The sequence below is a fragment of the Nematolebias whitei genome, chromosome 15 (genome assembly GCF_014905685.2).
Source record: "Nematolebias whitei isolate Nwh7 chromosome 15, NemWhi1, whole genome shotgun sequence".
Taxonomy (NCBI): Eukaryota; Metazoa; Chordata; class Actinopteri; order Cyprinodontiformes; family Rivulidae; genus Nematolebias; species Nematolebias whitei.
The window spans coordinates 6,539,657-6,551,963 of NC_056512.1; the positions used below are offsets into that span (position 1 = coordinate 6,539,657).

The following is a 12,307-nucleotide window of genomic DNA, read 5'->3' on the forward strand; positions in this document are numbered from 1 at the left end:
CGTATGATGTCGTTTTAAGTGCGTTAACAAGTTCGACGTGTTGCTGCGGCAGATCCAATCTCCGTGAAACAACATCATCACACGGCTTTATCTTAACAAGAAAGCCATAATGTTCCCCAACAGGAGACTGCAATGAGATGCTAGGCTGCTAATGCTAGCCAGCTGCAAGATAAAAGCACTAAAACACGCTTAGGAATTTTAGTTCCGCGTCTCATAATCTCTTGTTAATAAAATTTAATGAGTGAAAAAAATAACGGTACACACATGGACCGAACCGAACGTGCCGTACCGAAACGGTTCAGTACACCCACGTATACTGTTATACCCTTACTTACATGTGTGGGAGGGGGGGTTGTTTGTTTCACGCCAAACCATCAAGATTATTTATAATAGGAACATCAATCTGCTGCTGCTTATCTGACAAGTACACTTGTCTTATCCTTGTATGTCAGGTGATCACATCACGGGGGGGACGTTTCCTGGAGGCTCCAGTTTCAGGAAGCCAGCAGCTCTCCAACGAGGGGATGTTGGTGATCCTGGCGGCCGGTGACCGGACGGTGTATGAGGACTGCAGCAGCTGCTTTCAGGCCATGGGCAAGACCTCGTTCTTCCTCGGTATGCTGGTTGCTCCTCTCAGCAAAACATGGCAGTGATTAGGACGTAAATAAACGGTCATTAGTTCAAACTTTGTTTGTGGAATATTTCAGAGACATAACACCACAAACTGTTGTGGACCCATTAGATATACAAGAGACAGCTGCAGGAAGTTAAAGAACCAAAGAATGAACGCCCCTAGAGGCTGGCTACAATACAGTTTTAATTTCCACACTCCAAATCAACGGATGGAACATCCATCCATCCATCCATCCATCCATCCATTTTCTTCTGCTTATCCGGGGTCGGGTCGCAGGGGTAGCAGCCTAAGTAGGGAGGCCCAGACTTCCCTCTCCCCAGCCACTTGGGCCAGCTCTTCCAGGGGGATCCCGAGGCGTTCCCAGGCCAGACGAGAAATATAGTCCCTCCAGCATGTCCTGGGTCTTCCTCTGGGCCTCTTTCCGGTGGGACGTGTCCGGGCCATCTGAACTGGCTCCTCTCAACGTGGAGAAGCAGCGGCTCTACTCTGAGTCCCTCCCGGATGATCAACCTTCTCACCCTATCTCTAAGGGAGAGCCCAGACACCCTGCGGAGAAAACTCATTTTGGCCGCTTGTATCCGAGATCTCATTCTTTCAGTCGCAACCCAAAGCTCGTGACCATAGATGAGGGTAAGACCTCCTCCCTGACCCGGATGGAACATTTTCCTGACTAAAACTAAAAATACATGTTTTCAGATTCTAATTTTCGTTGACTTGTGTACTTCCTGCTGCTTAATTTTATATATATATATATATATATATATATATATATATATATATCAGAAAGGAGCATTTCCCTCCATGGAGAAGGAGGCTGGTAGCTAAGAACAAGGCAACACGGAGAGAAAGCAGCCAACTGTCAAAACAGCAGAAAGGTTGACTGCCAATCAATGCCTCAAAGCTCTGGCTACTTGCCCACTCAAGAAGCAGAAGCCAGTACTCTCCACCACACCATCCAGAGTGTTCTACCAATGGCAGGGAAACAACCTAAGGGTAGATCCACCCAGAGCTGAGACTGAGCAACAGTGGAGAAGCCTATGGGAGGAGGCGGCACACAGGCATTATAGCAGCTACAGGTCAATCCTGAAAGAGACAAAGAAACAAGTTGGCCCCAACACCAGGGCAGCCAAGCACCAGCTACTGGTCGACAGAACTGTAGCTCGAACTGAGATCAGATTCAATGCCACACACATGTCCATCCAGTATGTTAATGAGGTATTTTACTATATGTGCACACTTCACACATAGTCCTTGGCCAAAGAGACAGAACACCCACATTCTGGTGACAGGTAATAATAAAAATGTAAAAATAATACTGCAAATGACTCTTGTGTTTGACCATGTATACCCAGATGGTTGTTATTAGCAGAACAACAGGATGTCCTGGTTTTCATCAGGTATTGGCAATTCAGAACTTTTAGCCTGAAAAAAAACGATGAATTGAATTATAACCATTCGTATTTTTCTGCCTTTTTGTGTAAGGAAACGTGTCTTTGTGTTTCCAGGCGAAGCAGGCAATGCATCAAAAATGATGCTGATCCTGAACATGGTCCAGGGCAGCTTCATGGCCACCATTGCAGAGGGGCTCACTCTGGCCCAGGCCACTGGCCAATCGCAGCAGACCTTCCTGGACATCCTGTGCCAGGGCCAGATGGCTAGCACCTTTGTGGACCAGAAATGTCAAAGTGAGAACTGTAGGACTCCAAAGTAACCTGCTAGTTGATGTGCATTGTGGTTGCAGGATACCTTACTTTGAGATGTTTAAAAGACTGACTGAGGTGGACTGCACACAATCGGTGTAAAAGCTGTCTGCTTAAGATTTAAATTCTACTGTTTTCAACAGATCAAAACTCATAAAAGAAGTTAAACCATCAAAAACAAACTATCATTGATTAATATTTTTGTCCAGTTGCCTAACCCTGAAGTGTACTGCCCTTTACATTTGAAGATAGGGTGTTGACCTTTTCTTTTGTTTCTGTCAGATATTTTGCAGGGCAACTTTAAACCAGACTACTATTTGAAACACATTCAAAAGGACCTGAGGCTAGCCATCTCCATGGGTGACATGGCCAACCATCCAACCCCAATGGCTGCAGCTGCCAATGAGGTACAACTCTTTATATTAGTTATTCTTGAAATAATTTAAATAAATAATATTTTACATATGCGAGAAAATATTTATTGCAAATAGTGTAGAGGAAAATGTGACTCTTGGACTTTTCTACATTAACCACAGTTTGTTGTTTTGCAAAGGGGTGTAACTGTACATACAGTTGGTCCAAACAACCGCAGTTCCAATGTTGGGGGTCAATGAATGATTCATGACTAGGCAGTTTTTGGTGTCTTTGTTCTGTGTTTACCTCTGCTAAACTTTGTAACTGAGACAGGAAACCTAACCTGAAGCAAAAGCAACCAGCATTCGACATTTGTTTTTGTTTTTTTCCTGGTGAACTAAAACCAAGGGACGTCCTAAACTATGGCCTGTGTGTCCAGTTACATCCCAATACAGACCTGGTCCTCTTGTATCTCATTGAAAATTTATTTCTTGTGAAAAGCAACTGTCTTAAAATATATTTACATGCTTTTAGTAAGTGGTAGGGTGAAGGTTGTATCGTGAAGGGCATCTGACGTAAAACACTTAAGCCAAAACTATAATGCGAGTTCATTAAAGAGAAAACATACCGGATCAGTCGAGGCCCAGGTGAACGACTGCCACCGGTGCTGTTGGCAAACAGGGTGCTGGTGGAAATTGTACTACTGTTAGTCAAAGACCACAAGGAGGGAAACGTGTCAGGAGACAGAGGGAGAAGAGGAAAGTGAAGAATGTAGGACTGAGGGCTGCAACTCTAAATGTGGGAACAATGACAGGCAAAGGTAGAGAGCTGGCTGACCTGATGCAGAGAAGGAAGGTAGATGTTTGGTGTCCAAGAGACCAAGTGGAAAGGCAACAAGGCTCGCAACATTGGAGCAGGGTTCAAACTGTTTTACCATGGTGAGGATAGAAAGAGAAATAGAGTAGGGGTGGTCCTGATGTAGGAGTTGGCAAATAATGTAGTAGAGGTGAAGAGAGTGTTACATAGAGTGATGTGCCTGAAGGGAGAAGTAGAAGGTCTGATTCTAAACAACATCAGTGGTTATGCTCCACAGGTTGGATGTGATGTAAAAGAGAAAGACAAATTTAGGAAGAATCTGGATGTTTCTAAAAAAGTTAAATCTGGTCCTCTGGACATTCAAAAAACAACAAAGCAAAACAACAAAAAATGTAGAAACATTTCGTCTTTCATCCGAAAGACTTCCTCAGTCTGAGGTGCTGTATTCAGCTCAGTCTTATAAATAGCACCTTCTCAGAGTGGATCAACCAGTTTTGCTGCTGACAACCTAAACCAACTGCTCACATGATCAAGAAGGACCATCAGCCTAACAATGGATCATTAGCACACTCATGGCTGTTTACTATTCACAGGAGGCTGAGTGATACTAGCAATAACAGCATTGTAAGAGGGGGGACAGTTGAACACGGAGGCCTCCACCCCTGTTTAATGATGGACGAATGATGAACTTTGCGGTTGCACCAAGTAGAATTCCTCTGGTGGAGATGATCATAGCCACAGAATCAGCCATCCGCAACAACAAAATTAAAGAGAGTGAAGCAGAACAGCCCAGAATCAAAGTTTCAGCCTGCCTCATCAATGCCAAACCACCACCTTCCAACATCAGTAGAGAGGAGAGGGACGCACTCACCACTCTTAGCAAGGACAAAAACATCATCATTCTCCCAGCAGACAAAGGAAGGTGCACAGTGATTTTGAACCAGAAAGACTATCATGAGAAAGTTATGACACACCTTAGTGACTTAACCACTTGTGAACCTCTGAAAAGAGATCCAGGAAGTGGTTACATGAATTGCCTGAAAATTTTAGAACAGGATAAGGCTATTGACCGTTTTCTGTACCACAGACTGTACCCAGGGGAGGCCAAACCTATGGTTTACCTAAAATCTACAAAAAAGGTGTACCTTTAAGACCAATTGTTAGCATGATTAACTCTGTCACTTACAATGTTTCCAACTAGCTGGCGTCTGTACTCATCCCTTTAGTTGGCAGCTCAGAACACCACATACAGAACACCATGGACTTTGTGGATAAGGTGAGGGATGTCATCATGGAGACTGATGAAGCAATGGTCTATTGTGATGTCACATCACCCTTTACGTGCATTCCTGTTGATGATGCAGTAGAATTGGTCAGTTTAAGATTAAAATCAGACACCACTCTAAGCAGCAGGACCACGCTTTCCACAGAACAACTGTGTCAACTCGAAACTGTGCCTGCAGTCAACCTACTTCACATATGGGGAGCAATATTATAGGCAGAAATATGGGTGTGCTATGGGGTCTCCAGTTTCTCCTATTGTGGCCAATCTGTACATGGAGGAGGTAGAAAAGAGAGCCTTGACGTCCTTTTCAGTGACACCACCAAGTCATTGGTTCAGGTATGTTGATGACACCTGGGTTTAAATTAAATCTCAGGAAGTCCAACATTTTACTGACCACATCAACTCTGTTGATAAATACATCAAGTTCACACGAGAAGATGTTAAAAATGGCAGGTTGACTTTCTTGGACTGTGTGGTCTCAGTCTTTGACAGAGGACATTTGCAAACTGAGGTGTACCGCAAACCCACCCACACAGACCAATATTTGCAATTTGACTCCCATCACCCTTTGACGCACAACTTAGGAGTCATCAGGACTCTGTACCACAGAGCAGACAGCGTCCCCACTAACTCAGGAGCCAGGCAGAAGGAGAAATCCCACTCAAGACAGGCTCTAGAGCAATGTGGATATCCTAACTGGGCCTTCCTGAAAGCAGAGAAGAAACCCAAACAGGATTCCAGTCAGCCATCAGGTGAAAAGGAGGATCCCAGACCAGTGGTCATTCCGTATGTTGCGGGAGTATCAAAGAAACTGAGACGTTTATTTTCTAAACATAACGTCCCAGTGGCTTTTAAACTCCAAAGTACATTACGGCAAAGACTGGTTCATCCCAAAGATCCAGTCCCCCGGCACAAACAGAGTAATATTGTGTATGCTGTTAAGTGTCAAGAGGGCTGTGATCAGTCTTACATCGGGGAAACTATACAGCCACTAGCCAAAAGGATGATCCAGCACAGAAGATCAACATCATCAGGCCAGGACTCTGCGGTCTACACTCATCTCCAGGCCAGCGGTCACTCTTTCAAGGATGAAGATGTTCACATCCTGGATAGAGGGGAACGATAGTTTGAGTGTACTGTATGCAGAGGGTTCAGACATGATACTCCAGCGTACACCCCGAGCAGCTGCAGAGCAGCTTCACAGACGAGGGGCGTTTACCTTTGGGACAAATTGAGGTCGCGATTGGTCATTTGCTGACATGCCTACTGGATTGATTGACAGGTTGGAAAAAAGAAAAAAAAGTGAGCGCTGGCAGCCTCCGCCACAGCTGTGTTCTGTGTTTATATGTTGTTAATAAAAAGATCTAAAAAAAAAAAAAAAAAAAAACAGCGCTGGCTTTACAGCCCGCACATCAGACCAGCCCACCAGGAAATCTCCAGACCCTCTCGCAGCCACGCTGGACCTGAGTTTAATTCGCTCGTGACAAATTCCTCCATTTCTCACCATTTCATGGCATCAACGGAGGAGGAAGAGATCACTGCCTCTTGACAAAAAAAAAACAAAAGAAAAGGCCAGATCAGGGATGAAGAAGGGGAATTTATTACATTGGTGTCGCATACAAAACAGTCCGTCGCCGGGCAGTTTATTGTGCGACACCGCGTACGCGGTCGTAAAAATTTGAGCTTTGCACGGAGGGTACGCTGGGGGGTACGCACGTACCTCTGCGTACGTACATGCATACCTCTGCGTATGGATGTACGTGGCAGTATACTGGGGGCTTAAAGGAGGCCATCTTTGTGAAAAGAAATCGTCCATCATTAAACAGGGGTGGAGGTCTACGTGTTCAACTGTCCCCCTCTTACAATGCTGTGATTGCTATTATCACTCAGCCTCCTGTGAATAGTAAACAGCCATCAGTGTGCTAATGATCCATTGTTAGGCTGATGGTCCTTCTTGACCATGTGAGCAGCTTGTTTTGGTTGTCAGCAGCAAAACTGGTTGATCCACTCTGAGAAGGTGCTGTTTATAAGGTTGTTTTCACAACCGATAGTCTGGTAGACTCGGTTCGGTTGGGGACCAATATTCATGACATTTTGTTTACATTTGAGCTGGTGCATTTGCATTCACACTGCACTGTGCAGTCGAGCCAACCTGTTGAACCAACCTGTTCCCCCGCTTGCCTGTGGGGGCGCTGCACCAAGAACTACTGAAAGAAACAACACAAAAGCCTTTGAAGACACTTCTTCTTCTGGAAATAAAAACAAAAACGGAGTGGCATCAAGTTTTATCAGTTTTAGGAGTTATATTTTGTCATTTTTCAAAAATGGAGTCAGCATGAGCAGAAGATGAGGCAGAAGACCATGGAGAATGTTATTTTTCACACAAGGCGGCTGACGGCTCCATATAAGGTAAGAGAAATGCGTGTTTGTTTACCCTGCGGAGCGGGGCCCGGTCTGTTTACATTCACACTGCACTCGAACCGCGCTGGAGTTCTCTTCTACCGGACCGAGACCTAGGTTTTAGCCCGGGCCAGAGTTCGCCTTTTTGTTCCGTGACAGAGTTCGATGGTGCGTTCACACCTCCCCAAACGAACCGGACATCCTAGGAAAACGAGCTAGAGTTCGATTAAAGCGGACTAAACAGGGCTGGTGTGAATGCACCCAAAGACTGAGCTGAATACAGCACCTCAGACTGAGGAAGTCTTTTGGATGAAAGACGAAACGTTTCTACATTTTTTTGTTGTTTTGCTTTGTTTTGTTTTTTGAATGTCCAGAGGACCAGATTTAACTTTTTTAGATTTTTCTACCTGGATTATTGAGCATGCATCAGGAAAATCTGGATGAAGTGATAGAGAGTATTCCCAGGGAGGAGAGAGTGGTGATCGGAGCAGACCTGAATGGACATGTTTGTGAAGGAATCGGGGGTGGGGGGTTGAGGAAGTGATGGGCAGGTTTGGTATCAAGGAAAGAAACCAGGAAAGACAGATGGTGTTGGATTTTTCCAAGAGAATGGAAATGGCTGTAGTCAACACTTATTTCCAAAAGAGGGAGGAACATAAAGTGACATACAGTAAAGTTTTCAACCTGTTTGACACGACTGTCAACAAGGAAGAGCGCCGGCAATGTAGGAGGGGGCGTACCAAAGAGACCATCTTATCACGGTCAAGACTGGTTTGTTCCACTTTGGAGTAAGCTGTTGGGTGAAGAATCAGTTTCGTTGTGTTTCCTTGACTGATGAAGCCTTCCAGATCGAATGCAAAACGTTTCAGCACAAAAAAACAAACTGCCCAGATGACCTGACTGAAAAATGTTGGATTGTATACCTGGATTATTGAGCATGGACTTTCTTGTTAACATAAAGTGACCTATTAGAGTGGAGGAGGGAGTACGCAGGTCGACTACATTCTCTGTAGAAGAGGAAATCTGAGGGAGATTGGAGACTGTAAGGTTGTGGCAGGGGAGAACGTGGCCAGACAGCACCTGATGGTTGTGTGTAGAAAGACTGTTGCTGTGAAGAAGAGGAAAAAGAGTAAAATCAGAGAAGAAGACCAAATGGTGGAAGCTGAAGAAGGAAGAATGTTGTGAGAAATTCAGATAGGAGCTGTTAAAGGCTCTTGGTAGTAAGAAAGGGCTTCCAAATGACTGGACTACTACAGCAACAGTAATTAGAGAGACAGGTAGGAAGGTACTTGGTGTGTCATCTGGACAGAGAATGGATGATTAGGAAACCTGGTGGTGGAATAGTGAAGTGCAGGATTCCATTCAAAGAAAGAGATTAGCCAAGAAGAAATATGACAGTGAGAGACTGAAGAGTGAAGACAGGAGGAGATGGGACAAAGAAGGAGGTAGCTAAGGCAAAGTGGAAGGTGTTTGATGAGTTGTATGGGAGACTGGACACTAAAGAGGGCAAGAAGGACTTGTACCAATTTGTGAGAAAGAGGGATCAGGCTGGAAAGGATGTGCAGCAGGTTAGACTTGTTAAAGATAGGAATTGTAATGTTCTAACAAGAGAGGAGAGTGTGATGGGAAGATGGAAGGAGTACTTTGAGGAGCTAATGATAGAAGAGAATGAAAGAGAAAGATGAGTAGAGGTCATAGAAACTGTGGACCAGGAAGTAGATTAGTGAGGGTGAAGTCCGGAAAGCTCTGAAAAGAATGAAGAAGGGGACGGCAGTAGGACCTGATGACATACCAGTGAAGGTTTGGAAATGTCTTTAAGAGATTGCAGTGAGGTTTTTGACTCAAATATTCAATGACATATATGAGGGTGAGAAAATGCCTGAGGAATGGAGAAGAAGTGTGCTGGTGCCCATTTTTAAGAACAAGGGTGATGTACAGAGTTGTAGCAACTACATGAGATTTAAGTTGATGAGTCACACAATGAAGATCTGGGAGAGAGTTGTGGAAACAAGACTTGGACGAGAGGTGACTGTGAGCAGCAGTATGGTTTCATGCCAAGAAAGAGAACCAGAGATAGTTCTCCTCTTTGCTTTGAGAATGCTGATGGAGAAGTACAGAGCGGGTCAGAAAGAACTTCATTGTGTCTTTGGGGATTTAGAAAAAGCATATGACAGAGTGCTGAGGGAGGAGGTGTGGTATTACATGAAGAAATCGGGAGTGGCAGAGGAATGTGTTAGACTGGTACAGGACATGTATGAAGACAGCAGGACATGTATGAAGACAGCAGGACAGTGGTGAAATGTGCTGAAGGAGTGACAGATAGCTTCAAGGTGGGGCAGCAGCATTTTGGATGAATGCAAGACTTTTTAAAGAAGTTTTTGGACACCCAGATTTATTTATTTATTCATTCATTTCAAATAAACAAAAGAAACAAAACAAATCCATTAAAAAGAAAAACGCTGAATGAAAAGGATGCAAAAAAAAGAAAATTCTTATATCTGCCCCTTATTTTTAAAAAAAAACTACAAATGAATAACAACTTAAAATTGAACAGTCTCCAAAGTGAAAACAAAAAATATTAGATATCCTTCACATGGCACCATACTTTCCCAACAATTTTAACTTAATCATCTTTTTAAACAAATAAATTGTCTTTATAAATTTTTATGGTGATATCAAGGCAATTCCTCAATCTTATTCCCTGAAATAGAACGCAACGTTCCTTCAGACTAGTTCTAAATGGAGCTTTTACAAACATTTCCATTTTCTTAAGGTTAAGATAAAAAACCACTGCAATAGTCCATCCTAAATGTATGGACCGGTTTTTCTGTATCATTTTTAGATGAGATGTTTTTAATCTTAGCGAGGAAAGCAGTTTTGGTAACGTTTCTAATGTGGGGGATAAAAGACATGTCCTGATCAAAAATAACACCAAGATTTTTAACATTAGAGCTGGAGGACAGATTAATGTCATCTGAGGACGAAAAACTGAAAAATGTATTCCTAAGATGCTCAGGTTCAAAAACCAAAACCTCAGTGTTGTCTGTGTTAAAGGAGAAAATTAAGGGTCATCCAGGTTTTTATGTCTTTAAGACATGCTTGTAGTCTAAGTAGCTGATTGGATTCATTGGGTTTAATGGACAAATATAACTGTATCATCAGCATAACGATGAACATTTATCCCATGTTGTTTAATAACTTTACCTAATGGAAGCATATATAAAGTAAAGAGTATTGGTCAAAGCACGGAACCCTGAGGAACTCCATGAATAACTTTGGTGTAGAAGATTATTTATATTTACAAACTGGAATCTATCAGACAGATATGATTTAAACCAATTTTAGAGCTGTTTCTGTAATCCCAACATCATATTCAAGCCTCTGTAATAAAATATTGTGATCAACTGTATCAAATGCAGCACTGAGGTGTAACAATGCAACCACAGGTTGATCAGACAGATAATGGGGATGGTAGAAAAAGGAAAGCATCCAGAAGTATTTGAAGTAAAGTCTAACACACCTGTTTCTGATGGCACCATCTGTTAATGATGGAGGAAGATGCAGGAAGCTCCACTACTGACAGGAAAACAAAAAGGAGGACCTGGACAGATTCTGGGACTGATGAAACTGAACAGGAGTCTTTTTGTTCCAATCACATCACTTAATGCTCACAACACATGAATCTGAGTGTGGATGATTGTTTGCACGTGAATAAATATATTGAGGATGAAAAGAGTAAGAGATTTTCTGTGACTCTGCAGGTTTACAAGAGGGCTAAAGCCCTGGACCAGTCAGACAACGACATCTCTGCGGTCTACAGAGCCTACATCCACTAGAGCCAGGTGTGACCCATCCTCTGGACCACAGTCTTTAATCACTTCTTTCTTTTGTCTTTAATGAATTTTATTTGAAGTTTTAGTGGGTCTGTTTTCATTTAGCCCCAGTGCTAGCCACGTTACACCCCCACCCCCCCTCAAGTCCTGGGACCGTCGCCCTTTGAGTTGTACTTTTCGTTTTTTTAAGAGGCCACCTTGAGCGTTGCACTGACCATACTGGGAGGATAGACGTGCTCCTGATGAGGTTCACTACTGCAGTTTCAATGACAGGCATCAAGTCTGGGCAATGTGCTGTGGGGGGTCCAGTCCCACAAACTGCTGTCAGCTGTTGTGAAAACAGAAAGCCTAAAAATGTCTTCTTTTCTTTGCTGTGTATTTAATTGAGTGTAATCTTTTCTTTTAATGTTTAGAAGTCGGTGAGGAAACGACCCCACCAAGAGCATGCCGCTGCATTGCCTTAACCTTTGCCCCCCCTCCCCTGTGCTTCATCTGTATTTATTTCAGCTGTTGGTGCAGCATCACCACAGCTGCTTCTTCCTGTGTTTCATCAGAGTAATGTGTATTTAGGCCTTCAAATGCAGTAAGGATAGATTGTTCTTTTCAACAAAATGTGTGATTTTCACATTTAACATCATTTCTTTAGTTTGGAAGAGTTCTCATTTTACTGCTCTGATCATCTATTTAAGTTGTCTTTAAGTTAATAATTGAGCCCCATTGTCAGTAATCTTTCTCCTTTGGGATGCTGATAAAAGATGAGAAAGACTATTAAAAATTCCCTTTGTGTTTTTTTTATGGATTTCAACTCATTCAGCTGAGCTTTGGTGAAACTGTTACAAACTCACTTTGGTCTGGTTCTTGTTACATTTTCATGAACAGCCCATCAGAACCTGAGTCCAGATCTCTAACAGGTCTGTTTGAGCTTCAGCTGAGCACATCTCAACTGTACAACTAGTTCACAATGTTTTACACAAACCTGAAGTGACCAATAAAAATCAATTTCATCTGATGTTCATAAACAAAAAATTAATGTCTTTATTTCAACTAATACAAAGATACCAAAAATTTATTCAAAAGTAATTTGTTATTTTACATTTATTGGGCCATTTAGACACAGGATACAACTAAAGCCTTAAATAATTTCACAATCCACATTATATTATCTACGGAAGAGGATAACAGACACGGTGGTGAAAAGTAAATATTTTTTTACAATTCTGACTTTTTTCTGATAGAATTATTTTATTTATATATCTTTTACCTTGGCCCTAATCCCTTTTGAGCT

General features: G+C 42.7%; 1 protein-coding gene across 1 annotated transcript in view; it reads left to right on the top strand.

Annotated features, from left to right (window-relative positions):
• Positions 1–12,031, top strand: part of glyr1 (glyoxylate reductase 1 homolog (Arabidopsis)) — a gene marked incomplete in the record, with an annotated part of 55,712 nt that extends 43,681 nt beyond the window's left edge. The window contains 4 exon segments of the mRNA XM_037688792.1: positions 453–615; positions 2,140–2,319; positions 2,617–2,741; positions 10,951–12,031. Of these exon segments, the coding sequence (XP_037544720.1) occupies positions 453–615; positions 2,140–2,319; positions 2,617–2,741; positions 10,951–11,025 (543 nt within the window).
• Positions 12,032–12,307: the final 276 nt, after the last annotated feature.